The 25,925-nt window shown below is 42.1% G+C and overlaps 1 protein-coding gene across 3 annotated transcripts in view; it reads left to right on the top strand.

Annotated features, from left to right (window-relative positions):
- The window catches only part of bdh2 (3-hydroxybutyrate dehydrogenase 2), a 156,612-nt gene that overhangs the window by 1,495 nt on the left and 129,192 nt on the right, over positions 1-25,925 (top strand). For all 3 annotated transcript variants that reach the window (XM_087979848.1, XM_087979846.1, XM_087979847.1), the window contains 2 exons: positions 7,997-8,076; positions 8,729-8,807. In XM_087979848.1, coding sequence (XP_087835974.1) covers positions 8,005-8,076; positions 8,729-8,807 — 151 coding nt within the window. In that variant the 5' untranslated portion in view covers positions 7,997-8,004. The remainder of the gene's footprint in view (positions 1-7,996; positions 8,077-8,728; positions 8,808-25,925) is intronic.

Here is a 25,925-nt window from a genome sequence, read left to right as displayed (position 1 = left end):
TTTTGCCAGAGGGTCTCCCAGGCAATCCCACTACCCCAACACAAAGAAAATTACCATTTCACTTGAGTTTCTCCTGGATCACATTAGCAGGACTGGGGAATGTCCCATCTCTGTGCTCCTGATCTGGGAACAAAATCAGGCTCTTAATGTTAAACTGACATGGTGAATATGGGTCAGGTTTAGGTATTGTCTTTTTTTCAGGGACACTGGCACTGACAAAAACATTCAGTTATGTCTTAAACTAGGAGGAGATTCCAGGGATGTGGCAATCTGTTGTCCTGTTGCTGATTTCATATTAACTGCTGAACTTTCACTTTCTATCATGTGACCCTTTGCATTTTTCCTATACTGTATTGTCATTCATTAAAACAGAGATTTGTAGAAAATCTACTGATGGTGATTGTGTCATATTGTATTTAGCAAGGGGTATGAGCAGTGTAACTTTATTGTAAAATTAGTTACTTTCAGTAATCAACACATGATTGAAATAAAGTTAAGAACATTTGAATTTTATTTATGATTAATCTGAACAAAAATTCAAGCGACAATGGATTGTTAAATACTGAGGTATGTTCCATTAAAGATTTAAAATGAGACTGAAATAGATTGGAGGAAGGTGATACAATACTTCAGATAGCGTGTCAAGTTACACTGATTCAGGGACTAAGGGTACAGCCTGGACTATTGTGTCTAGTTCTGGAAGAATTTGAGGATGAAAAGTAGTCATGACAACAGCTCCAAGGATGAGAATCTTTAAGTTATTGGATAGATTGGAGAAGCTGGGACTGTTCCCATGAGAAACAGATTCCACTGATGGAAGGATTAGAAACCAGATGGTACAGAATTGTGATAATTGACAAATGAAGCGATGATGACCTGAGGAAAAATACTTGTCGCAGGGCTGGTCTGGAGCATGCTGCCTGAATGTGGAGTGGAAGGTGGTCAATAGAGAAGCCCCCAAAACAGAATAGATAATTATCTGTAAAGAAAAAAATTAGCAGGTGTTTGGGGAAAAGGTGAGGGATTGGAAGTTGCTCCTACATTGAACCGACACAATGTGACAGGTCAAGCAGCTTCTTCCTGTGCTTTAACCATTATGACTTTATTCTATATTTGCGCTAGAGCTATATTATAGTTTATTTATAACCTCCCTACTTTTGAGTTCTTTAAGATAATGACCAAACAGGTGGATGAGGGTTAAGCGGTTGATGTGGTGTATATGGATTTCAGTCAGGATTTTCATAAAGTTCCCCATGGTAGGCTATTGCAGAAAATGGGATTGAGGGTGATTTAGCAGTTTGGATCAAAAGTTGGCTAGCTCAAAGAAGACAGAAGATGATGGTTGATGGGAAATGTTTATCCTGGAGTTCATTTACTAGTGGTGTACTGCAGGGATCTGTTTTGGGACCACTGCTGTTTGTCATTTATATAAATGAGGGCGTAGAAGGACGGGTTAGTAAATTTGCGGATGACACTAAAGTCGTTGGAGTTGTAGACAGTGCTGAAGGATTTTACAGGTTACAGGGAGACATAGCTAAGCTGCAAAGCTGAGAGGTGGCAAATGGAGTTTAATGTGAAAAAGTGTTAGGTGATTCACTTTGGAAGAAGTAACAAGAATGCAGTATAGTGGGCTAATGGTAAGATTCTTGGTAGAGTAGATGAACAAAGAGATCTCCATGTCCATGTACATAGATCCCTGAAAGTTGCCATCCAGGTTGATAGGGTTGTTAAGAAGGCATACAGTGTGTTAGCTTTTATTGGTAGAGGGATTGAGTTTTGGAGCCATGAGGTCATGCTGCAACTGTACAAAACTCTGGTGTGGCTGCATTTGAAGTATTGTGTATAATTCTTGTCGCCGCATTATAGGAAGGATATGGAGGCTTTGGAAAAGGTTCAGAGGAGATTAACGAAGATGTTGCCTGGTATAGAGGGGAGGTCTTATGGGGAAAGGCTGCGGAACCTGAGGCTGTTTTCTTTAGAGAGAAGAAGGTTGAGAGGTGACTTATTTGAGACATGTAAGATAATCAAAGGGTTAGAGAGGGTGGACAGTGAGAGCCTTTTTCCTTGGATGGTGATGTCTATCACGAGGGGGCATAGCTTTAAATTGAGGGGTGATAGAAATAGGACAGATGTCTGAGGTAGTTTATTTATTCAGAGAGTAGTAGGGACGTGGAATGCACTGGCTGCAACAGTAGTACACTCACCAGCTTTAAGGGCATTTATATGGTCATTGGATGGACATATGGATAATAATGGAGTGGTGTAGGTTAGATGGGCTTGGACAAAGAGAGAGGTTTTAGGGAGCAATTTATTTCATTCGCAAAATTAGGATACACTTGTATGATAATAACTTGCCATGATGCTTCCTTTTCTCATGGTCCATTAGATTTGTACCTCAATGCCATTTACCCACATTTAATTGTTACTCATTACCTTTACCAAGCAAAAGTCACACCGTGATCACAGTCTTAAAAACTTCTGATTTTACTTCAACAGAGGAAATTATTTCTCTGCACTAATTCTATCAATCATTTTATCATGTTTAAATTGCTCAATTAGATGTGCCTTTTACTCTCAAGGACTACTAAACCTGGTTTCAGCTACAGGAACAGACACAAAATGCTCTGGATGCTGGAATTATTGAATTGAAAAGAGAAAATGCTGTAAGGACTCAGATCTGGCAACTTCTGTATAGACAGATTAATATTTCAGGTCTCATTCTTGTATTCAAATCCCTATTATGGCCTTGCCCCACCAATCATCTTCCAATCCTATAGACCCTTTGCCCTTGTTTTAGGCATTTTCTACATTTGCCTTATCCATTCACGTCACCATTTCAAGCTTTCAGTGTCAGGACCCCATGCTCTTAAATTCTGGCCTTTAACATTTTCTCAAAATACATATTTTTGTCCAAACTTTTGATCACCTTGCAAAATAATCTTCCTTTGATTTTATTCTGATTACTCTTTAGGATATTTTCTACAACTGCTGTACGAATGAAAATTACTATTTTAACTTGACAAAAGTGACACATAGGCATACTTATAAACATGAAACAGCCTGAAATTGAACCATGGTCCAAATGGTGCCTTGAGCTATAAACATCTCCAGCTTAGATTTTTGCTTGTCATGAACTGGTGCAGGAATGATAAGCTAAATAGCCTCCTTCTGTGCCATAAGAAGTTTGTGCTTCTACAGACATTGCTATGGAGGCCTAAAATTCACCTGGCTGATCTTCACTCTGATCCTGTTTGACCACTTCCAATGTATTCTGCTAATGGGCAGCAAAATATGTTTCAGGGTAATTGGTGCATTTTAAACATATGTCTTGTGCTCCTACAACACACACATGTCATTCACAACCACAAGCCGTTTGGCTGCCTGAGAACCAGTCACATGGTTATTGGCAGGCAGAAAGCCATTGTCATTAACAGCTCCCCACACCTCCACAGACCAATCAGCTAACTGTTACTGGCTGAATCCCATTCTGTACATAGCCCTGGTGCCAGCTGATCTGCAGTAACCATTCCCCATTGCTTGAACAAGCAGCAGTATAAACTGCACATACAATGATAGTCACTAACCTGCTTTTTAAAAAGGAAATGCAGCAATCCCTTCCACAATCTTGACTCTGAATCTCAAGATTCTTGGTTCTGCAGTTGGCTGACAGGCTTTTGCCCCATTTCCTTCTTAATAGCAGCATCAACAGTTACTGGCTTCCAGTGCTCAGTGAGTAAAGGAATTTGTTTTACCTGCAGCACAGGGGTGTCAAAAGACTGTCTTTAAGCCCTCTGCAGCACACTCGTCCACACTAGCATATTACCATTCATATTCTCTTGGTCGCATTGTCACATACCATCGTCCCTCAGCTGATGAATCAGTAATCCTCCGTGTTGAACAACACTTGGAGGAAGCACTGAGGATGCCAAGGGCACAGAATGTTCTCTGGGTGGGGGATTTCAATGTCCATCACCAGAAATGGCTCGACAGCAGTACTACTGATTGAGCTGGTCGGGTCCTAAAAGATATAGCTGCTAGACTAGTATGGCAGGCGGTGAGGGAACCAACAAGAGGGAAAAGCATACTTGACCTCATCCTTACCAATCTGCCAGCTCCAGGTTCATCTGTCCACGAAAGTATCAATAAGAGTTACCACCACACAGCCCTTGTGAAGAGCAAAGTCCCACCTTCACATTGAGAATACCCTCCATCGTGTTGTTTGGCACTATCACCGTGCTAAATAGCATAGACTTCAAACAGATCTCGGAACTCAACTCGAGGCATCAAAGAGCTGTTTTGTGTGATCATCATCAGCAGAATTGTACTCCAGCAAAATTTGGAGACTCATGGCCCAGCATATCTCCCACTCAACCATTGCCATCAAGCTTGAGGATCAACCCTGGTTCATTGGAGAATGCAGGAGGGCATGCCAGGAACAGAATTAGGCATACCTGAAAATGAGATGTCAACCTGGTGAAGCTACAAAACAGGACTATTTGCATGTCAAATAGCATCTGCAGCAAGTGATAGAGCAAAGTGATCCCACAACTAACAGATGAGATCTAAGCTCTGCATTCCTGCCACATCCAGTTGTGAATGGTGGTGGACAATTAAATAATTCAGTAGAGGGAGAAGTATCCACTAATATCCCCATCCTTAATGATGGAATGCCCAACATATCAGTACAAAAGATAAGGCTGAAGCATTTGCATCCCCTTGTCAGCTCTTCCAGTACAATAGAAGAACATCCATCTGTGTGGAGTTTGCACATTCTCCCTGTGTCTGCATGGGTTTCCTCCGGGTGCTCCAGTTTCCTCCCACAGTCCAAAGATTTGCAGATTAGGTGGATTAGTCATGGGAAATGTAGGGTTACAGGGATAGGATAGGAGGATAGAATAGGGTCTGGGCAGGATGCTGTTGAGAGGGTTGGTGTGGATCCAATGGGCAGAATAGCCTGCTACCATATTATAAAAATTTTATCTACTTGACAATATTGATAATTGCCAAGGTATGTCCTATGTACAAAAAGCAGGACAAATCCAATCCAGCTAATTACTGCCCCATCAGTCTACTTGCGATCAACTGTAAAGTGATAGAAGGTGTCATCAACAGTGCTATCAAGCAGCAACCGCTCAGCAATAACCTGCTCAGTGACGCCCACTTTGGGTTCCCCCAGGGCCACTCAGTTCCTGGCCCCATTACAGCCTTGGTTCAAAACTTGGACAAAAAAGCTAAATTCCAGAGGGAAGGGGAGAGGGACAGCCCTTGACATTAAGGCCACATTTAACTGGGTGTGGCATCAAGCAGCCCTAGCAAAACTGGAGTCATTGGGTATCAGGGAGCAAAATCTTCACTGTTTGGAGTCATACCTGGCACATTGGAAGATAGTTGTGGTTGTTGTTGGAGGTCAGTCATCCCAGTTCCAGGACATTTCTGCAGGAGCTCCTCAGGGTGGTGTCCTGGACCAAGCTGCCTTCCCTCCATCATAAGGTTAGAAGTGGGGATGTTCACCAATTACTGGGCAATGGACAGTAACTGAAGCAGTCTGTGTACAAATGCAGTAAGATGTGCAATAATATCCAGGTTTTGGCTGACAAGTGACAAGAAACATTTGTACAACACAATTGCCAGGCAATGGCCATCTCCAATAAGAGACAATCTAACCACCACCCCTTGACATTAATTCATGTTACCATCATTGATTTCCCCCATTATCAACATCCTTGGAATTATCATTGACCAGAAACTGAACTTGATAAGTTATATAAATGCAAGGGCTACAAGAGTAGGTGAGAGGCTAGGAGTACTGTGGTGGGTACCTCACCTCCTAACACCCCCCAACTTGTCCACCATCTGCAAGGCACAAGTCAGGAGTGTGATGGAATATTCCCTACTTGTCCTGGATGGGAGCAGCTCCAACAATGCAAGAAGTTTGATACCATCCAGGAAAAAGCAGCTAACTTGATTAGTACCACATCCACTCCCTCCACCACTGATGCTCAGTAGCAGCTGTGTGATGCTATCTACAAATGCACTATTGAAATTCAGCAAAGATCCTTAGACAGCACCTTCCAAACCCACAATCACTTCCATCTAGAAGGACAAGGGCAGCAGATATATGGGATCACCACCCCTTGCAAGTTCCCTTCCAAGCCACTCACCATAATATATCGCTGTTCCTTCACTGTCACTGGGTCAAAATACTGGAATTCCCTTCCTATTGGCATTGTGGGTCAACTTACAGCACATGGACTGTAGCTGTTCAAGAAGGTAGCTCACCCCCACCTTCTCAAGGGGGCAACTAGGGACAAGCAAAAAATGTTGGCCCAACCAGTGAACCCATATCACACAAGTGACTAAAACAATGATGGGAATTTTGTGGAGGTGGAGGGTATTAGTCAGCCTTGTGATATCTCTGGAGCAGTTGGGATCACAGTCTAGTTTGTTTTGTGTTGTCTTTCTATCTGCTGAAGGATTGCTGTTTGAATTGCCCTTGGTACCTTCAGCCATGACGTTCCAGTATACCTCTCTGGGCAGCCACTGAATTTATATCTATGGTCTTCTTTTGGCTATATATCCTCTTTCTAAAAAATCCACGTCGTAATTAAAAGTCCAATGATTTCTTAAGTAATGCAGGGTCATGATATGTTGTTGCGACAGTTGGTTTATAAAGAGCAGTCTGACTTACGGTCATTATATCCAGCTTGATTACAGTTCAGAATTGTTTAGCTGCAGCAACATTTCTGCGAGAATGGCCAAATCCAAAACTAGCCAAAGGTATGTGAGTTGAGACTATCATTCACTTCCACTAATGTTTTGATACATGAGCTTTTGCTTTTTTTTATAAAAAGTGTTTTTCCAGCAGATTGCTCGCTAAACAAGAGATTTCAGTCTGGAATGCTTTTTTACAGTTTCTGGAGCAGCTGAACAGCTGAATGAAGCAATCAATTTTCCAGAATTCCACAAAGTTATCATCAGCTTTATATAATCCATTTAATTTCATTTCTGATCCCAACTTTGGCTCACTGTCAGTAATGATAGCGATAGGTTTCTGTAATGATACCTTAGTTTGTTGAATAACAGGCATCAGGGTTTTCTTGATCAGCACACCCAGAGTGAAATTGTAGAAAGCTGGGCTGTTCTTCAGCAAACCCCATATTTATAAATACTGCCAGCTGAGGCTTGTCCAGACTATGTAAACTCATATATGCCACCTGTGGACCTCTGATTTCAACATCGTTATTTAGATCGGAGAACCTGCTGATTGCTGCATGGGATAACAGTTACAGATCTGAAGTATACCTTCCCAATTGGATAAAGCTATCGTATCACTGATCCACATTTTCACAAATCTCACTTGGTGTAAAGCTTCATGCACAGGCAGCAGTACACCTATTTTTGTTCAAGGCTGATTTCTCAGCTTGGAAAATAAATTTACTGAAAACATTTACTGAAAAAAAACTTAATGTTTTGAAAAATTCCTATCCATAGCTTCAGGGTGAGCACAGAATTGACAACAATATCTGAACTGAGAAAAGCTCAGTTGTGCAGTCATAAACTTTGTGTTTGTGGGAGAACAGTTATAGTGGAAACATTCTGAAAACTGTCAGCATAGTGTACACTTGCAAGGAAAAGTGAATTTTGGATGTTTGAATATTTGGAAAGTTGGAACACCCATCTTGTTCCCTTTATCACCCTTCTCCCTGACCTCCATTAGATCCTGCTTAAACAATATCTCAATTTTAAAATGTTATTTTAGTTTAAATCCCTCCGTGGCCTTGCTCCTCCTCCTCCTCATCGCTGTGATCTCCTCCAACCCCATGACCCTCAAATATCAATGCAGCTTTAATTCCAGCCTCCAGAGCATTCCCAATTTTAATGAGACTGCAGTTGCTCAAAAGCAACTCAACACCACCACCGCTGTTGTATAAAAGTATTACTGTTCTGTTGACAAGAAGAAAATCTTCATCTGAGCGTAATTTCTTGTTTTCTTTAGCTAGGGAGATGGGTCGACTTGATGGAAAAGTGATTGTACTCTCTGCAGCAGCACAAGGCATTGGGCGAGCATGTGCAATTGTAAGTTTTCCGTTTTAATGTGTACAATATGGAGTAATCCAATCAGCCATGATCCCACAGATTGGAACATTAGGCTCAAGGGTCCAAACATTTCAGTAGCGACTAATTTGTCTACTCATATGTTGGAAGTTTCTGTTGATTTCACATTTTAATATTGAGATTCATATAGTATACTGTTAGTAGTTATCATCTAATAAGGTTTGAAAAGATGATTGAGACCTAATGGAACACGATTACAGGTGATATACATTTATAACATTCTTAACAACCTGTTTAAAGACGTTCTTATACATCTCTGGAGCTGCTGGGATTAATTATGGGTTAATTGCAAGTGCATACAGGGAGCTTATCATTAGTGGGCTGAAAATTATATGATGTTTGGCTAACTGAAATTAAGCTGTCCCTAAAAGTGTGGACTTAGAGTTTGCTTAAAAGTCATTATCTTCTCGGGTAAACCATTAGTGACATATAATGTTCATTAAATAAAATCCAGGCCACACATTGATCGAACTGTAAAGCTCCCTACTTTAGAAATTGCATTAGTTTATTTTTTTACATGCTTTTGAATTTAGAGCAACACAAAAAAAAAGATAATCTATAATTCAGACAAAGCTGTCAGAATGATTTTCCCCTTTCTCTTTTCAATTTTAAGGCATTTGGAAAGGAAGGTGCCAGGGTTATTGCTACTGATATAAATGAAGAGAAACTAAAGGAATTGGAGCAATATTCTGGTAATCGATCTTCTTACTTTATATGCAATTTATCTATAAATATCTTCTTGAATTTGAAAGACTTTTTCCTGAGACAAACTGTGATTTTTATTTTTGTTTGGGGCTGTGGTGTTGCTGGCATGACCACTATTAGTTGCCTATGTCACTGCAGTCCATATAGTGTAGGTATAGCCACAGTGCTGTGAGGCAGGGAGTTCTAGCTACAACCCAGCAACAATGACAGCACAGCATGATATTTCCAGACGGTTTGTGTCTTAAAGGAGAACTTGTGGATGATGGTATTTCCATCTCTTGATCTCCTATATGGCAGTGATCATGAGTTTGGAAAATGCGAATGAAGGAGTTTTTGTGACTTACAACATTGCAGTTTGTATATGGTCCATACTGTTATCACAGTGTTTTGGAAGAAGAGAGTGAATGTTTAATTTGACGATGGATGCTGATCAAGCAGGTTGCTTTGTTCTAGATGGTGTGAAATATCTGGAGTGTTGTTGCAATTGCACAGATCTGCAATTGGACAATATTTTGGACATTTACATGTAATTGATATTAATACAGTTAAACTGCACCAAATAAACAAATATTGTTCCATGCCTGAACTTTTCCAATTTAATGTATATTTTGGGATGATAAATTTGTTTCACTTCCTTGCATAAGTGTCTAATTAAAATGTTGCACCATAATATTTACTGACTTACAGTTTGTAGTTACTTTCCCAAGTTGAACCTGCAAAATAAATTCTAGACATTAGGATGATGTCATAGTTCTACTTAAACTGCTTGACTCCAAATGGATCAGATTTATTTATTTTTATTGTCTGTTTTCATGTTTTTTTAAATTCTCACCAGTTGGGAGAGTAGGCAGATGATCTGCTTTTGGAGCTATACCAATGTCTGCAGTGAGTTGGCCATTATTGGAGCTATACTGTTAAAGTACTGATTTGAGATGGCCCAGGGAATTCCTTGTGGACTCAGACCAGTAAGTCTCTCACGGTCCGTCCCAGAGATTGTACTCTTTGGAATTCTGGAATAAAAAAACCTCTTACAGACAGTTTAGTTTAATTTTAGTTATCCCCTTTATTTACCAATAGCATCACTGTTACAACATAACACTGATACTATAAGCTAAAATACCTAGGCTCTAGTAACCTAGGAGATTAGGGTACCAGCTCTTCAAGTGGCCTAGCAGGCTACTCTGATTAACTGATACAAAGTGGTTTCCTTTATACAAAAATTTCTGAAAACGTTGCATGTTCTTAATTAGACAGTTAACAGTGAAAGACAATAATTTGTAAGGAAGAAAGGTTAATTGACAGGTCTTTGTATGCTCGACTAATCACTCCTACAGGCCCTAAGCCATTCATCAGGTGGGAAAAACATACCCAGCTGAGTTAGGTGCTTGCTAGTGAGATAAACTCCCATCATAAAAAGGTACTAGTCTGAGCTAGTTCATAAGGTAACCTTGTAACAGCTCACATGTCAGATACAATTGTTTTACAAAATGGCTTCTTAGCAAGGAGGGAAAACCTTTGACCATAAAATGGCATCCCGACACGTTGTGCCAGAATTTCCTTCAATATTAGGCCTCAAATAATTTCGAAGCTAGGAGCAGACTCCTTTTTAAGCACTGAATCATTCTGTACCTGAGGCTGAGATGTTACCATAAGGTTGCATTTAAACTGACTCATTAGTCTTTGAATTAACATGCTTTCTTTTAAGAGTTGTGATTCAAATTCAAATTCAAATAAGACATAAGATCTGATTAGTTAGAATTGACAGTGGGGCAGTCTGTAAGGTCTGTAGAGCAGTCTGCAAGAACAGCAAGTAAGTTCAGGTTTCATCAATATTACCTTTTACAGAGTTTGTATTTAATAACCGGTAATGGCTACTCAATATCATCATAAAGTCCCAAAATTCAATTAAATTCAGTCCATAACAGGTAAGCACTAAGAGTTAATGTTCTACTGGCTTCAACAGCCTCAGCACTAAAATAGTCTCTCTCTCTCTCTCTCTCGTGTCCTTTTGAACTCTCAAGTCAGGGACTTGTAACAGCAAAGATGTTTTCCCTCTGTGTTGGCCTAGCTTGCAAGGGGTAATAAGAATCCATTATAATTGATAGGACCTGACCGTCAATTACAAGGCTTTTGATCATACTGAGTTTCGTTTCAGGGTCAGAATCAAACACTCATTAATTTCACAAGGGAACAGCCATGAATGTTATCATTTGGTGTCCTGTTTACACAGATTCACTGATGTTAAGGCAAATGTTCTTAATTGCCTTACAGCATCCTGTTATCACTTGGTGAACACAGATGTTTTTATCTTCTGTATACCTTGGGAGCCCCCCTTTTTCTGAGCCTCCCTGTCTGTCCTGTCTATTTTCTAGTGTGCAGCAACTGTGTTCTATAATTCAACATTACATTTTAGTCTAAATGTTTAAAGACAAATTTTACAGTAATATACTTCTCAATACCAATGTCTGCAGTGAGTTGCCACTGGAAGGTTTGGGAGAGATATTCAGTGTGAGTTTTTGTGATGGAGTAAAAAAAATGAGTTGGGTAATGTTACTCTTTTTTACTTTTGAAAGATTGAGACATTATAGTCTGTGCTGAATCATTCACCATCCCATGATACTTGAGCTGAACAGTCACTGAGATTCTTGAAAGGTATGTGGGCAGGAAAATCTGAAGAGCTACATTTATACAATATCTTACAAAACCTTAGAACATTCCTAGAATGCAGTAGAGCCTATTACAATCTGTAGAAACTGTTAATTTTAAAACAAATTGAATTTGAACTTCAGTTAATAGTTGAAAAGGACAACACGACAACTTTTATTATAATAAATGGCCAAAAAGAGCCATCAGCTAAATACCACTTGCATGGACAACTTTAAATCACAGAAAGCAACATCCTCTTTTATGCTTTCCTCCCATTGTATTCTCTACAGAAATTACAGTCCTTATTAGCAAACAATCCACGTTCGTTCCAGCCTCCAAATGGTTTATGCCCCGTTATTCTAAGTGGTAACCTGAAGTGACTGCTGTTGGATGCTCCTGTTAGTTTCCAGACAGGTTGCCAAATCCTCGAGATTCCAGGATGGATCTCCTGGAATCCTGAGATTTCTGCAAGATGTGTCTCTTCATTTCAAGACTGCTGGACTGAGTCTGCCTTAGGCAGTGTGAGGGAATCAACAAAGGGACACATCCTACTTGGCCTCATCCTCCCCAGTCTTCTTGTAGGTGCATGTGTCTGGGACAATACTGACTATCTTATAGTGTTCGTGGAGGCAAAATCCCAGCTTCAGCCGTGGTTACTCTTTGTTGTGTTCTGTGGCACTGTTACAACTCTGTATGAGACTGAACTCATGAAGATAAAACATCAGAAGGTTGGGAATCTACGGAGTGCTTTGGGCCCTCATCAGCAGCAGATTTGTACTCAACACATTCCATAACTTCATGACTTGGCGCATCCCCCATTCTACCATTACATTCCAACCAGGGAACAACCTTGTTTCAATGACAAATACAGGACAGCATGCTGGGAACAACATCAGACACACACAAAAATGAGATGTCAAACTGTTGGAACTACAAGCAAAACTACTTGCATGCAAAGTTAAAAATCACACAACACCAGGTTATAGTCCAACAGGTTTAATTGGAAGTACACTAGCTTTCGTCGCGATGCTCCTTCATCAGGTGATAGTGGAGGGCTCGATCGTAACACAGAATTTATAGCAAAAATTTACAGTATGATGTAACTGAAATTATACGTTGAAAAATTGATTGTCTGTTAAGCCTTTTATCTGTTAGAATACAGTGATTGTTTCACTTCTTTCATGTGTAAATCACAAAACCTTTTTTTTAAAGTTGCACTCTCGGGTTAGCTGTAAACAATGGTGATAGCTAGACAATATGTTGAAGGTAAAAACAATGACTGCAGATGCTGGAAACCAGATTCTGGATTAGTAGTGCTAGAAGAGCACAGCAGTTCAGGCAGCATCCAAGGAGCAGCGAAATCAATGTTTCGGGCAAAAACCATATGTTGAAGGTGTTGGCCCCCTGTGTTCTCTGTCTATGCTATGATGTTTAGATTGATTCTAATCTAAAAAGTGAGCTAACAGAGTTTTACATAAATTCATGCAGTTTTTGAGCTCAGAGTTCTACATGAATGCATGCAGTTTTTGAGCAAAGTACAATGTAACTCTGCAAGTACAAATTCTCCCCACAAAATATATGTGTGCATGTGGGTCTTTGTGTGTGTGTGTGTGTGTGTATAGTGAGTGCAGAGTGCCTTAAGTCTGTGAGGGAGTGCATGTGTGGGTGTGTGTGTGTCTATAAGGGTGTGTGTGGGTGTCTGTGTGTACCTGTGTCCGTGTGTATGTGAAAGTGTGTGTGTGTGTGTGTGTAGGAATATCTGTGTGTGTGTGTGTAGTGCAATGGTGATCACCTGTAATGTGACATGAACCCAAGGTCCCGGTTGAGGCCCTCCCTATGGGTACCGAACTTAGCTATCAGCCTCTGCTCGGCCACTTTCCTCTGCTGCCTGTCCCGAAGTCCACCTTGGAGGGTGGTCACCCGAAGGTCCGAGGCTGAATGTCCTGGACCACTGTTGGGGAACACAGATATTCCTACACACACACACACACACACTTTCACATACACACGGACACAGGTACACACAGACACACACACAGACACCCTTATAGACACACATACTCCCACAATCACACATGCACTCCCTCACAGACTTAAGGCACTCTGCACTCACTACACACACACTACACACACACACACACACTTTCTCACACTCACAATCCGCACCCCAGACAGACAGAGACACACACACACACACAGACAGACAAAAACCCACATGCACACATATTCATGATGCTCACTTTGGATTCTAGATTAGAGTGGTGCTGGAAAAGCACAGCAGTTCAGGCAGCATCCAAGGAGCAGGAAAATCAATGTTTCTGGCAAAAGCCCTTCCTGATGAAGGGCTTTTGCTTGAAATGTCGATTTTCCTGCTCCTCGGATGCTGCCTGAACTGCTGTGCTTTTCCAGCACCACTCTAATCTAGACTCTGGTTTCCAGCATCTGCAGTTATTATTTTTACCTCACTTTGGATTCTGTAAGGCCCACTTAACTTCTGACCTTAGTGAAACCAAAAGGAGCTGAACTCCAAAGGGGAGATACGAATGGCTGCCTTTGACACGAAGTGTGACATCAGGGACCCCCAGCGAACCTGAACTCAATGGGAAGTGGAAAGAAAACTCTCCAATGACTGCAGCCGAGCTACCCAAGGACTGTTCACTTCCCATCAATAAAGAAAACAAAATCCAAGCCATAACAATCCTTTAAATCTCAAAATTGTAGCAAGCGAATTAATTCTTTCTGAAATTAAGTGACAGCTCTGTAGGAAAACATGTTGGCCAATTTGCCGATGCAAGTTGTCACAAATAGCAAGAGATGAAGCTTAGTTAATTTGTTTTTCGTGGTGTTTTGCTGATACACGTGAGTCAAGACACACTGAAAACTCTCTTGCTTGTTTTCAAATAATGCCATGGGATCATAGTTGCAGAACTGCATTCACTTTCAAGTCCCTGACTCCTGAATAAAAGTAAAATTTGTACATGGCTGAACAAGGTGCCAAAAGAATGTGTGAGTGAGGGGAATAATTAGTTTTGTGCAGGCACTATAATTTTATAGTTAATCTTCATTCCTAGATGAAGGATCAAGGTGAGGTCTGATCATGTAATGTCTGGTCACACGACACATGGAAATGTTATTGCAGTTTAAAATTATTTTGTGTTGTCAAGGTCATTCTCGGTTACCCATCCCTAATTGCTTGTGTTAAGGTGGGCATGAGCCACCTTAGATTAGATTCCCTACAGTGTGGAAACAGGCCCTTTGGCTCAACCAGTCCACACCGACCCTCCAAAGAGTAACCCACCCAGACCCAGATCCCTCTGACAAATGCACCTAAGACTATGGGCAATTTAGCACGGCCAATTCACCTTCTTGAATTGTTGCAAGTCCACCTGCTGTAGGTACACCCACGATGCCGTTTGGGATAAAGTTTGACCCAACATTTACTTTAGAAAGGAGCTGAATATCTTTGCCTGTAGTCAAAGAGTGTGGTGCTGGAAAAGCACAGCCGGTCAGGTAGCATCCGAGGAGCAGGAGAATCAATGTTTCGAGCATATGGTCTTTCAGGATCCCTGATGAAGAGCTTATGCTTGAAACGTGATTCTCCTGCTCCTTGGATGCTGCCTGACCGGCTGTGCTTTTCCAGCACCACACTCTTCGACTCTGATCTCCAGCAATTGCAGTCCTCACTTTCTCATATCTTTGCCTGTAGTTTTACACCTGCAGTCATTGTGCAAGAAATAGCTAGGAAGCCACTCATGGGCAGATTAAAAAAAAAGAGACAGTAAGTGAAGGAGGAATGAATAGGGAGTGGAAACTGGAGGAGGGGTGAGCTTTGGTTCCACCAATAAGTAATAGTAATTCACAGCAACTACATTCATAACTGTGAGTTACCCTACAGAGCTAGCTAATAATTTATCTCATGACCAGTGGTAATATAATTACACACAGAATGTTATGCTTATTACTCCCAATCTATAGCTGGTATTAATTCTATAATCCTCTGAGCTTCACTCTAGAGCTACAGTCAGAGCCACCCTACTTTGTATGAGGTAAGATCAGGTTTGATCTCTCATAGAGATGTACAACATGGAAACAGACCCTTCAGTCCAACTCCTCCATGCCGTCCAGATATGTCAATCTAATCCAGTCCCATTTCCCAGCCTTTGGCCCATATCCGTCTAAACCTTTCCTATTATATACCCATCTAGGTGCCTTTTAAATGTACCAGCCTCCACCACTTCCTCTGGCAGCTCATTCCATACACCACCGCCCTCTAGTTCTGAACTCCCCCACCCCAGGGAAAAGACTTTGTCTATTTATCCTATCCATGCCCCTCATGATTTCATAAACCTCTATAAGGTCACCCCTCAGCCTCCGATGCTCCAGGGAAAACAGCCCCAACCTATTCAGCTTCTCCCTATAGCTCAAACCCTCTGACCCTGGGGACATCCTTGTAAATCTTTTCTGAACCCTTTCAAGTTTCACAACATCCTTCCGATAGGAAGAAGACCAGAATTATACACAATATTCCAAAAGTGGCCTAACCAACGTCCTGTACAGCTGCAACATGACCTCCCAACTCCTGTACTCAATACGCCTTCTTCACTATCCTATCTACCTGCAACACCACTTTCAAGGAACTATTGTTAAAGGACCTATTCGAGACGGCTCAGGGAATCCCTGATGGACTCGACCTGTAAGCCTCTCTTAGTTCATCCCGGAGATTGTACTCTGTGGTAGTCTGGAATATAAAACTCTTACAGACAATTTAGTTTAAATTATTCCCTTAATTTACCGATGGCATCAATGTTACACTGTAACATAGATACCTACAAACCAGGCTTGAGCTGAGGTTTTAAAACCATTCGCAGAGTAGTAGCACCAGCTCTCTCTCTCTCTCTCTCTCTCATGCTCTCTCTCTCTCGCTCTCTCCAACCCTTCAACCCGTGAATGTAATGTACAGAAGAATGTTTCCTCTCTCTCACTCACACATAATCATCTTCCAACTTCCTTACTATGCCAGTTTTTTCCTAGCCTGTAAGGGTAATGAGACATTCACATTCCAGCACAGTCAAGATGAGAGGACTAAGCTTCATAAATTAAAATCTGCTCAGTGTGGTAAACATGAAAATGTATCAGGGTTGTTCTATTACGTGCATATTCCACTTAGCTTATTAAATTACAAGTTCTTTTCCTATTGGGTGTGAGTTTTGTTAAGAGTCTTCAATATTGTACAAAATACGGAAGAAATGTACAAAATGCGGGATTGTGGGAGATATAGCAGTTTGGATCAGTAATTGGCTTGCTGAAAGAAGACAGAGGGTGGTGGTTGATGGGAAATGTTTATCCTGGAGTCCAGTTACCAGTGGTGTACTGCAAGGGTCGGTGTTGGGTCCACTGCTGTTCGTCATTTTTATAAACAACATGGATGAGGGCGTAGAAGGGTGTGTTACTAAATTTGCATACGTCACTAAGGTCAGCGGAGTTGTGGATAGTGATGAAGGATGTTGTAGGTTACAGAGAGACATAGAAAAGCTGCAGAGCTGGGCTGAGAGGTGGCAAATTGAGTTTAATGCGGACAAATGTGAGGTGATTCACTTTGGTCGGAGTAACCGGAATGCAAAGTACTGGACTAATGGTAAGATTCTTGGTAGTGTAGATGAGCAGAGAGATCTCAGTGTCCAGGTACACAGATCCTTGAAAGTTGCCACCCAGGTTGACAAAGTTGTTAGAAGGCATATAGTGTTTTAGCTTTTATTAATAGAGGGATCGAGTTCCAGAACCATGAGGTTATGCTACAGCTGTACAAAACTCTAGTGTGGCCGCACTTGGAGTATTTTGTACAGTTCAGGTCACCACATTATAAGAAGGATGTGGAAGCTTTGGAAAGGGTGCAGAGGAGATTTACTAGGATGTTGCCTGGTATGGAGGGAAGGTCTTACGAGAAAAGGCTGAGGGACTTGAGGCTGTTTTCGTTAGAGAGAAGAAGGTTGAGAGGTGACTTAATAAAGACATATAAGATAGTCAGAGGGTTAGATAGGGTGGACAGGGAGAGCCTTTTTCCAAGAATGGTGACGGCGAGCACAAGGGGGCATAGCTTTAAATTGAGGGGTGATAGATATTGGACAGATGTTAGAGGTAGTTTCTTTACTCAAAGAGTAGTAAGTGTATGGAATGCTTTGCCTGCAACAGTAGTAGATTTGCCAACTTTAAGTGCATTTAAGTCGTCATTGGACAAGCATATGGACGTACATGGAATACTGTAGGTTAGATGGGCTTCAGATCGGCGTAACATCGGGGGCCGAAGGGCCTGTACTGCGCTGTAATGTTCTATGTTAATATAAACAGAAATTTAGTTATCCAACATCCTACTGTGAAATATGCACAGCTTCCAGCTCCTGAGGTGAGAAGGACGTACTGCCACACATTCCACAAGTGAACAAATGTTATCACCTTATTTACACTGATCCACTGACACTAAGAACAGATGCCTCCAATTCTTCTGAACAAGCACTTTCCCGCATTCTCTGCAGTGAGTATGTCACATCTAAGGCTACACGCTTTCTCATTCCCTCCCTTTATCATTTCATGATAACAATACAATTCATCCATTCAGTCCATTTGCATTTTCAACAAATCGAGCGCCTCTTCTGGCGAGTCTTTGGAGAATCAGAGTCGGAAAGATACCTGATTTCGGCAAAGACGTTCGTACATGGAGGTACAGGAGTGAACAAAGGTCAGTTAACAAGATTCTTCTATGGCTTAGGCTTCATGCGTAAGCAGATGACAATGTATATTCCTAGGATGAGACTAATGATTATCAGTGCGTCCCACACGAACCATCCACACAGTGACCATAGCCAGCAGGTAGGACTCCATCGACATGAGTCAGACAATGGTGGGGCAGGTATCTTCCTTGCATTTTGACCTGTTTTGTTGATGACATCTGTGTCATATACAATATCTTTAGAGAAGTTGTCTATGAAGGTGTAACATTGTGGGCCAGTGACAGAACAAATGCCACCTTCTTTAGCAAGGACAATGCCTGGTACTATTCGATTCTGAAACATCATCATCTGAGTCTCCTGTAATTCTTTATTCATTAGTTTCAACCCATGGACAGTTGAGTTGGCAAGTTTCTTGATTTTGTACGTAAGGTCACTATCTGATCTACGGCCTTCTCAACACCCCAGGACTAAGGCCTCCCATCAACCTAGACCACCAGGTTTGTTGATGGAAGAAGTCATGCAAGTCTTGTTTTGTTTTTCCTCTAATATTTGTTCCGTAGCAATTCACATATTGGTGGGCTTTCTGTTTGTCATCTAACTTAGGTATTTTATGGTGGAGGGTAAAATGTGGTAAGGCACTGAGGGATAAAATCTATTTATATTTGGAAAAGAATGGGCTTATCAGTGATCGACAACTTACCAACTTAATAGAGTTCTTTGAGGAAGTGTCCAAGTTCATAGATGAAGGAAGTGCTGTAGATGTCACATACATGGACTTTAGTAAGGCATTTGATAAGGTTCCCCATGGTAAACTAATGGAGAAAGTAGGGTCAGATGGTGTGCAGGATGTTCTAGCGAGGTGGATAAAGAACTGGTTGAGCAACAGGAGACAGAGAGTAGTAGTTGAAGGGAGTTTCTCGAAATGGAGAAAGATGACCAGTGGTGTTCCACAGGGGTCAGTGTTGGGGCCACTGTTATTTGTAATATACATAAATGATCTAGAAGAGGGCATTGTTGGTATGATCAGCAAGTTTGCAAATGACACAAAGATTGGTGGAGTAGCAGAAGGCATAAGGGACTGTCAGAGAACACAGGAGAATATGGATAGACTGGAGAGTTGGGCGGAAAAGTGGCAGATGGGTCTCATTCCAGACAAATGTGAGGTGATGCATTTAGGCAAGACTAATTCTAGAGCGAACTATACTGTAAATGGAAGAGCCTTGGGAAAGGTTGATGGGCAGAGAGATCTGTGAGTGCAGGTCCATTGTACCCTGAAGGTGGCTGCACAGATGGACAGAGTGGTCAAGAAAGCATATGGTATTGCTTGCCTTCATTGGACAGGGTATTGAGTATAAGAGCTCGCAAGTCATGTTAAAAAATTATACAAGACATTGGTTCAGCCACATTTAGAATATTTTGTACAGTTCTGGGTGCCACATTACCAAAAGAATGTGGACGCTTTGGAGAGGGTGCAAAGAAGGTTTATGAGGATGTTGCCTGGTATGGAAGATGCTAGCTATGAAGAGAAGTTGAGTAGGTTAAGATTGTTTTTGTAGGGGGATACATGTGGCAAGTACTTTACACAGAGGGTGGTAGGTGCCTGGAACACCTTGCCAGCAGAGTTAGTGGAAGCAGGCATGATAGATTCATTTAAGGTGCGTCTGCACTGATGCATGAATAGGTGGGGAGCAGAGGGATACAGATGCTTAGGAATTGGGCGATAGGTTTGGACAGTAGATTTGGTTTGGCTCAGGCTTGGAGGGCCAAAGGGCCAGTTCCTGGGCTGTAAATTTTCTTAGTTCTTTGTTCTTTGTGTGCACTAAAGCACAACATCCATACCAGACACTGGGTAAACATGGGTGGGCCTTGTTTTCGATTAGCCAGTGAGGGTGACACAGAGTTCCGAGGGAACACTTCTCTGTGTGAATGACGAGTGCAATCAGAGTGGGGGCTGAATCTTGTAAACAGTGGGTGTTATTAAAAGTTCAGTTATCCAAGTGTATTAGTGAATGGAGAGTAGGAGTACGACCAGTGTCTTTTATAACATTGTTACACAGTACTTGCTTCACTTGCCCCATGTCGTGGATACCAGACATTCTTTTAATGCACCATTCTAACAGTGGAACAACGTTAATGTTAAATCCTTTAGGTTTGTTAGTGCACTTCACACAGTGACACGCATCTTCTACCGAATGGGTTTTGTCATCACAGGTGAGGAGTTGCATTGTACATCAGAATGGTGAAAGAGTGAGCAGACAGCACATGGATCAGAGTGTTTAGCTTGAATATGGAAACTATTAGCAATAGAAGGGGGATTGGGGTGCATAATATTTTTGGTCTGTCTTCACCTTTCCAGCTTGTCTTGTTAACTGCAGTAGCTACTGATTGCAGAAGCTGTATAAAGGTATTTCTGCCAGTAGCAGTAGGTTGGATAAGAGAAAGTTCCTTTGAGAAGGTATAGGTTGACAGTCTCAGAGCAATAGATGCCTCAGGGTTCTGTGATTTCGGTGTTCAAAACTGTAATTTGTATGGTTCCCTTTGGGAGAGGAACATTTCAAACATTTCAAAGTAACAGTTTTCAGCTAGTAGAGTGGATGAAGTTATGGAATCTCCTGACAACTGGTATAGATGGATTGTGAAGGTGACAATAATGTCAAAAGTGATGTTTGGGGGTGCAATATGAATAGCTTAAATGAGTTTCAGCTGGGAAGCTGCATTCATAACTTCCAACAGTTTTGGTACAAGTTTCATGGAGCTGACAAATTCAATCTTGAGGGGGAGCAGTGGGGAAAATAATACATTCATCATCATTGGAGCATGCCCAACACCAATTCCATTGCCAGTGTAGCCGTGATTACATTAGCATTCTACACCTAAATTATTGGTTTTATTTCTACAAGTGGCATTGAGAAGACAAGTGGGACACGTTAGTGTTCTCACAGTATCAAGAGTAGTGTTCAGAATCACAGTAGATGTAGCAAAACGGGCAGTGGTTAGCAAAGTGAGTGTGGTTAATTTCTGCTGTTTCCTGGTCAACGGGGTTGTCTTGTCGTGAGTGGTAGTAACGCCATCAGTGATAGTGATGGTGGTAGGTGATGATTTGGTCATCGGTGTAGGGGGAAGAGTCACTGATGGGCATCTAACGGTCTCATTGTTTCAGCATGTGGCATCCTCCAAGGTATCGATTAGATTAGATTACCTAGGGTGTGGAAACAGGCCCTTCAGCCCAACCAGTCCACACCGACCCATTTCCCTCTGACTAATGCACCTAACACTTTGGGCAATTAGCATGGCCAATTCACCTAACCTGCACATCTTTGGACTGTGGGAGGAAACCGGAGCACCCGGAGGAAACCCACGCAGACGCGGGGAGAATGTATAAACTCCACACAGTCACCCAAGGCCAGAATCGAATCTGGAACATTGTTCTATGTTCTATGTCCCTAAACTCTGATTGCAATTCATCAATGTCTTCAGGACTCATTTGTAGTGGGGCAGTGGCACCCAATGGTGTCTTCTCAGGGTTTCCTTATGTCTTAATCTTAGTTGATCTCTAGTGCGGGTGGCAATGGGATTATGGTAACCTTGATCATCTGAATTCTCATTATGCTGGACAGGAGAGGAAAGTGAGGAAGAAAGGATATGGGCCTTGTCACGTGCGTCCTCAGTATAAGAAGGGGGGAGGGTTTCAGGTGCTTTCATTTCGTAGCACATGTTCACTTTGGTCATACTATGGGTGGGTTTTGAGGAAGTCCCTGTTGGGGAACTGGAAGAGGTCTGTTAACAGGAGGGGGAGGCATAATAAAAGATCTCTTTCAAATCTGATTCAAATTCTTCGCCCGCAGGAGAATCCCCGTCCTCAAATAATGGGTTTTTGGGACAAGGTCGGATATAATGATTGTCCTTGTTGTCTGTCTGGTCCTGCGCGGCTGCAGCTGCAGTCTGGTTTTTATTTACCAGTTTTCCTTTTCTTTGAGGCCCCTGAAATCTCAGATTAGGTTGTGGTTCTCTGCCTTCTTTATCTTTTGCTTTTTTTTTCTAGCTAACTCCAATTCTGTTTCTAAAACATGCGCTTCATATTTGCATTTTAGTTCTGTCCAATCTAATTCAAATCCTTCCTCAGTTAATGGATTGATGCCCCTTTTAATACAGCTTTGTCTCCATGATGATTGCTTGGATTTTTCCCATTTTTCTTTAGCTGCATTTTTCCACACGGATATGGGTTGTTTCTTTTTATTCCTGCAACCTTTTTTCCATATCTCCTGTTCAACTTTCCTGTGTGTCTCCCAGACGTCAGTCCTTATTCTGTTGGGCAGCTTTAACCCAATATTCCCCTTAATTGTTTCTCATAATTAGGATACGTACTCACTACCTCTGTTAAGGGACATTTGCCCTCTATCTTATCTAGGGTCGCACCCATATTTATCCTATTGTATACCTTCACAAAATTCTTACCATTGTCACTTACCTTCGCAAGGTCCCTATTTTTAGTGCCTATTCAAACAATCTCATTCGGGGTTCCGTCAGGGTATGTGAGAGTGAAATGGGGGAAGTGGCATACAAAAATGCAGACAGAGAGCAACCAAGTACAACCTTACCTTGTGGGCCATTGGTCTCAAGTCTAACCTTTAGATGAATCTCCCTTGTTTCCAGTTTCGCTCAAACTTATCCCTTGTTGGAACCCTGCTCGCAGCTCCAAGTTGTTAAAGGACCTATTTGAGACCAGTTAGGGAATCCCTGATGGACTCGACCTGTAAGTCTCTCTTAGTTCATCCCGGAGATCGTACTCTGTGGTAGTCTGGAATATAAAACTCTTACAGACAATTTAGTTTAAATTATTACCTTTATTTACCAATGGATTGAGTTAAGGTTCTAAACCCTTTAGCAGAGTAGTCTGGATCAGTGTAAATAAGGTGATAACATTTGTTCACTTGTGGAATGTGTGGCAGTACTTCCTTCTCCCGCCAGAGGTTGGAGGCGTGCATTTTTCAAAGTAGGATTCCGGGTAACTAAATTTCTGGTTTATATCGAATACTCTTAACAAAACTCATATTCAACCACTGAGCCACATGCTGCCCCTTTTATAAAGTCAATTTCTGCACTTTTACTCCATTTTTGTGATTTTAATGCTAAAATTGAGTTGCAAGCAAATGGTGCGTTTTTCACCTGTATGGATCACAGACTCCCTAAGAGGTAGTTGCATCTCAATGGCGATATTTTGTATTCTCCTCCTGAACCTTGAAGGGAAAATTGGAAATTGTTATCTCACTCTCAGGAATCGGTTTGTTTTCATTGGGGTCAAATTTTCCCAATTTTGTGTTGTTTAGAATGACAGGACTCCATCAAGTGGCAGAAGTTGGTCTGTGCTCAGTGATCTGCACTGATCAAACTCTGCCACTAGATGGAGCATTTGATTGCCAGGTCTGAAGTAGTTGTGTCCTTTGCCTGAGAACTTACCAAGGGTCAAGTCCCCCTGCTCCAAGGGCAGGCCAGTGCAGTAGGCGGAGAGGGAAGATAATGACATTAATATGGAAATGTCAAGACTATTGAAAGACCCTGGCTCAATAAGCTTCGCATGATCAGGAAGGGAGATCCCTTCCAGAGTGATGCACGACTTGAGTGAGGATATAATCAGGGAATTTGATGGCAACGTGAAAGCAGAGGGGAATGAGGGACTTTGTGCTTGCTTTTGTTTTGGCTCATAATTTGGATTAAAAACAGGATAAATTGAAGCCCAGGATTAGGGGTCCAGCACAAGAGTGACATCACTGGTAAACCATAAATTCATTGGTGATTGCTACTAACTTGACTGTCTACAGTGTTATAAAGTTAAAAATCACACAACACCAGGTTACAATCCAACAGGTTTATTTGGAAGCACTAGCTTTCGGAGCGCTGCTCCTTCATCAGGTGGTCCCGAAAGCTAGTGCTTCCAAATAAGCCTGACTATAACCTGGTGTTTGTGTGATTTTTAACTTTGTTTAACACCGGCACCTCCAAATCATGACTACAGGGTTATAAAGTTATAGGTGACAGGGTTATAGGTTGTAGGTTACAGGGTTATAGGTTACTTTCAGATTGAAGTCAAAAAGTGTGATGCTGGAAAAGCACAGCCGGTCAGGCAGCATCCAAGGAGCAGGAGAGCCGACGTTTCGAGCATAAGTTCTTCATCAGGAATGGGGGGCCCCAAGGGGACTGAGTAATAAATGAGTGGGGGGTGTGGGGAGAAGGTAGCTGGAAATGTGACAGGTGGATGAAGGTGGGGATGATGGTGATAGGTCAGAGAGGAGGGTGGAGTGGAGAGGTGTGAAAGAAGATGGACAGGTAGGACAGTTCAAGAGGGCACTGCCGAGTTGGAGGGTTGGATCTGGGATAAGGTGGGGGGAGGAGAAATGAGGAAACTAGTGAAATCCACATTGATCCCATGTGGCTGGAGGGTCCCAAGGTGGAAGATGAGGTGTTCTTCCTCCAGGTGTTAGGAGGCTAGAATCAGGCGGTAGAGGAGGCCCAGGACTTGCAAGTCCTTGGCGGAATGGGAGGGGGAATTGAAGTGCCCAGCCATGGGGCAATGTGGTTGTTGGGTGTGTGTGTCCCAGAGATATTCCCCGAAACATTCCGTGAGTTGGCCTCATGTCTCTCCAGTGTAGAGGAGACCACTTTGAGAGCAATAGACACAGTGAATGGGGTGTTTGGATGTGCAAGAAAATCTCTGTCAGATGTGGAAGGATCCTTTGGGGCCTTGGATGGAGGTGAGGGGGAAGTGTGGGCACAGTTTTTACACCTCACACAGTGGCAAGGGGAGGTGCCAGGGGTGGAGGGTCCTGCAGGGGTCAGTGTTGGGACTGCAATTATTGACGTTATACATTAATTTTGAAACAGTAATTGGGAACAAAGAAATCAGTGAGTTGCTGAAGAGGTACTTTGCATCATCCTTCACTGTTGAAGACACCAGTGGCCTGCCAGAATTTTGAGAAATTCGGGAGCAGAGGTGAATGTAGTGGTCATCACTGAGGAGAAGGTGGAGGGAAAGCTGAAAGGTCTAAAGGTGGATCAATCATCCAGACCAGATGGACCATACCCCAGAGTTCGGAACGAGATAGCTGAGGAGATCGTAGAGGCATTGATGGTGATTAGATTAGATTAGATTCCCTACAGTATGGAAAAGGCCCTTCGGCCCAACAAGTCCACACCAACCTTCTGAAGAGTAACCCACCCAGATCCATTCCCTTACCCTGTAATTACCCCTGCCTAATGCACCTAACACTACAGGCAATTTATCATGGCCAATTCATCTGACCTGCACATTTTTGGACTGTGGGAGGAAACCCACGCAGACACAGGGAGAATGTGCAAACTCCACACAGACAGTCGCCAGAGGCAGGTATCAAACCTGGGTCCCTGGCAGCGTGAGGCAGCAGTGCTAACCACTGAGCCACCATGTGATCTTTCAGGAATCACTAGAATCAGGAAATGTCACAGAGGACTGGAAAATAACTAATGTAAGAAGGGAGGGAGGCAGAATACCAGAAAGTATAGGCCAATTAAATTGAAAGATATTGTAGAGTACTTGGAAGTGCATGGTAAAATATTGCTGAGACAGCATTGCTTTGTCAAGGGGAGGTTATGTCTGACAGATTTGTTAGAATTCTTTTGAGGTGGTAACGAACAAGTTAGACAAAAGAGAGCCAGTAGACATGGAGTCGTAGAGATATACAGAACAGAAACAGACCCTTC

This window comes from Chiloscyllium plagiosum, unplaced genomic scaffold (assembly GCF_037043375.1).
Source record: "Chiloscyllium plagiosum isolate Xiang-an unplaced genomic scaffold, Cpla_swu_hap1 HiC_scaffold_36, whole genome shotgun sequence".
Taxonomy (NCBI): Eukaryota; Metazoa; Chordata; class Chondrichthyes; order Orectolobiformes; family Hemiscylliidae; genus Chiloscyllium; species Chiloscyllium plagiosum.
The sequence above is the reverse complement of the archived record's forward strand: the minus strand, read 5'-3'. Positions and strand labels throughout refer to the sequence as shown.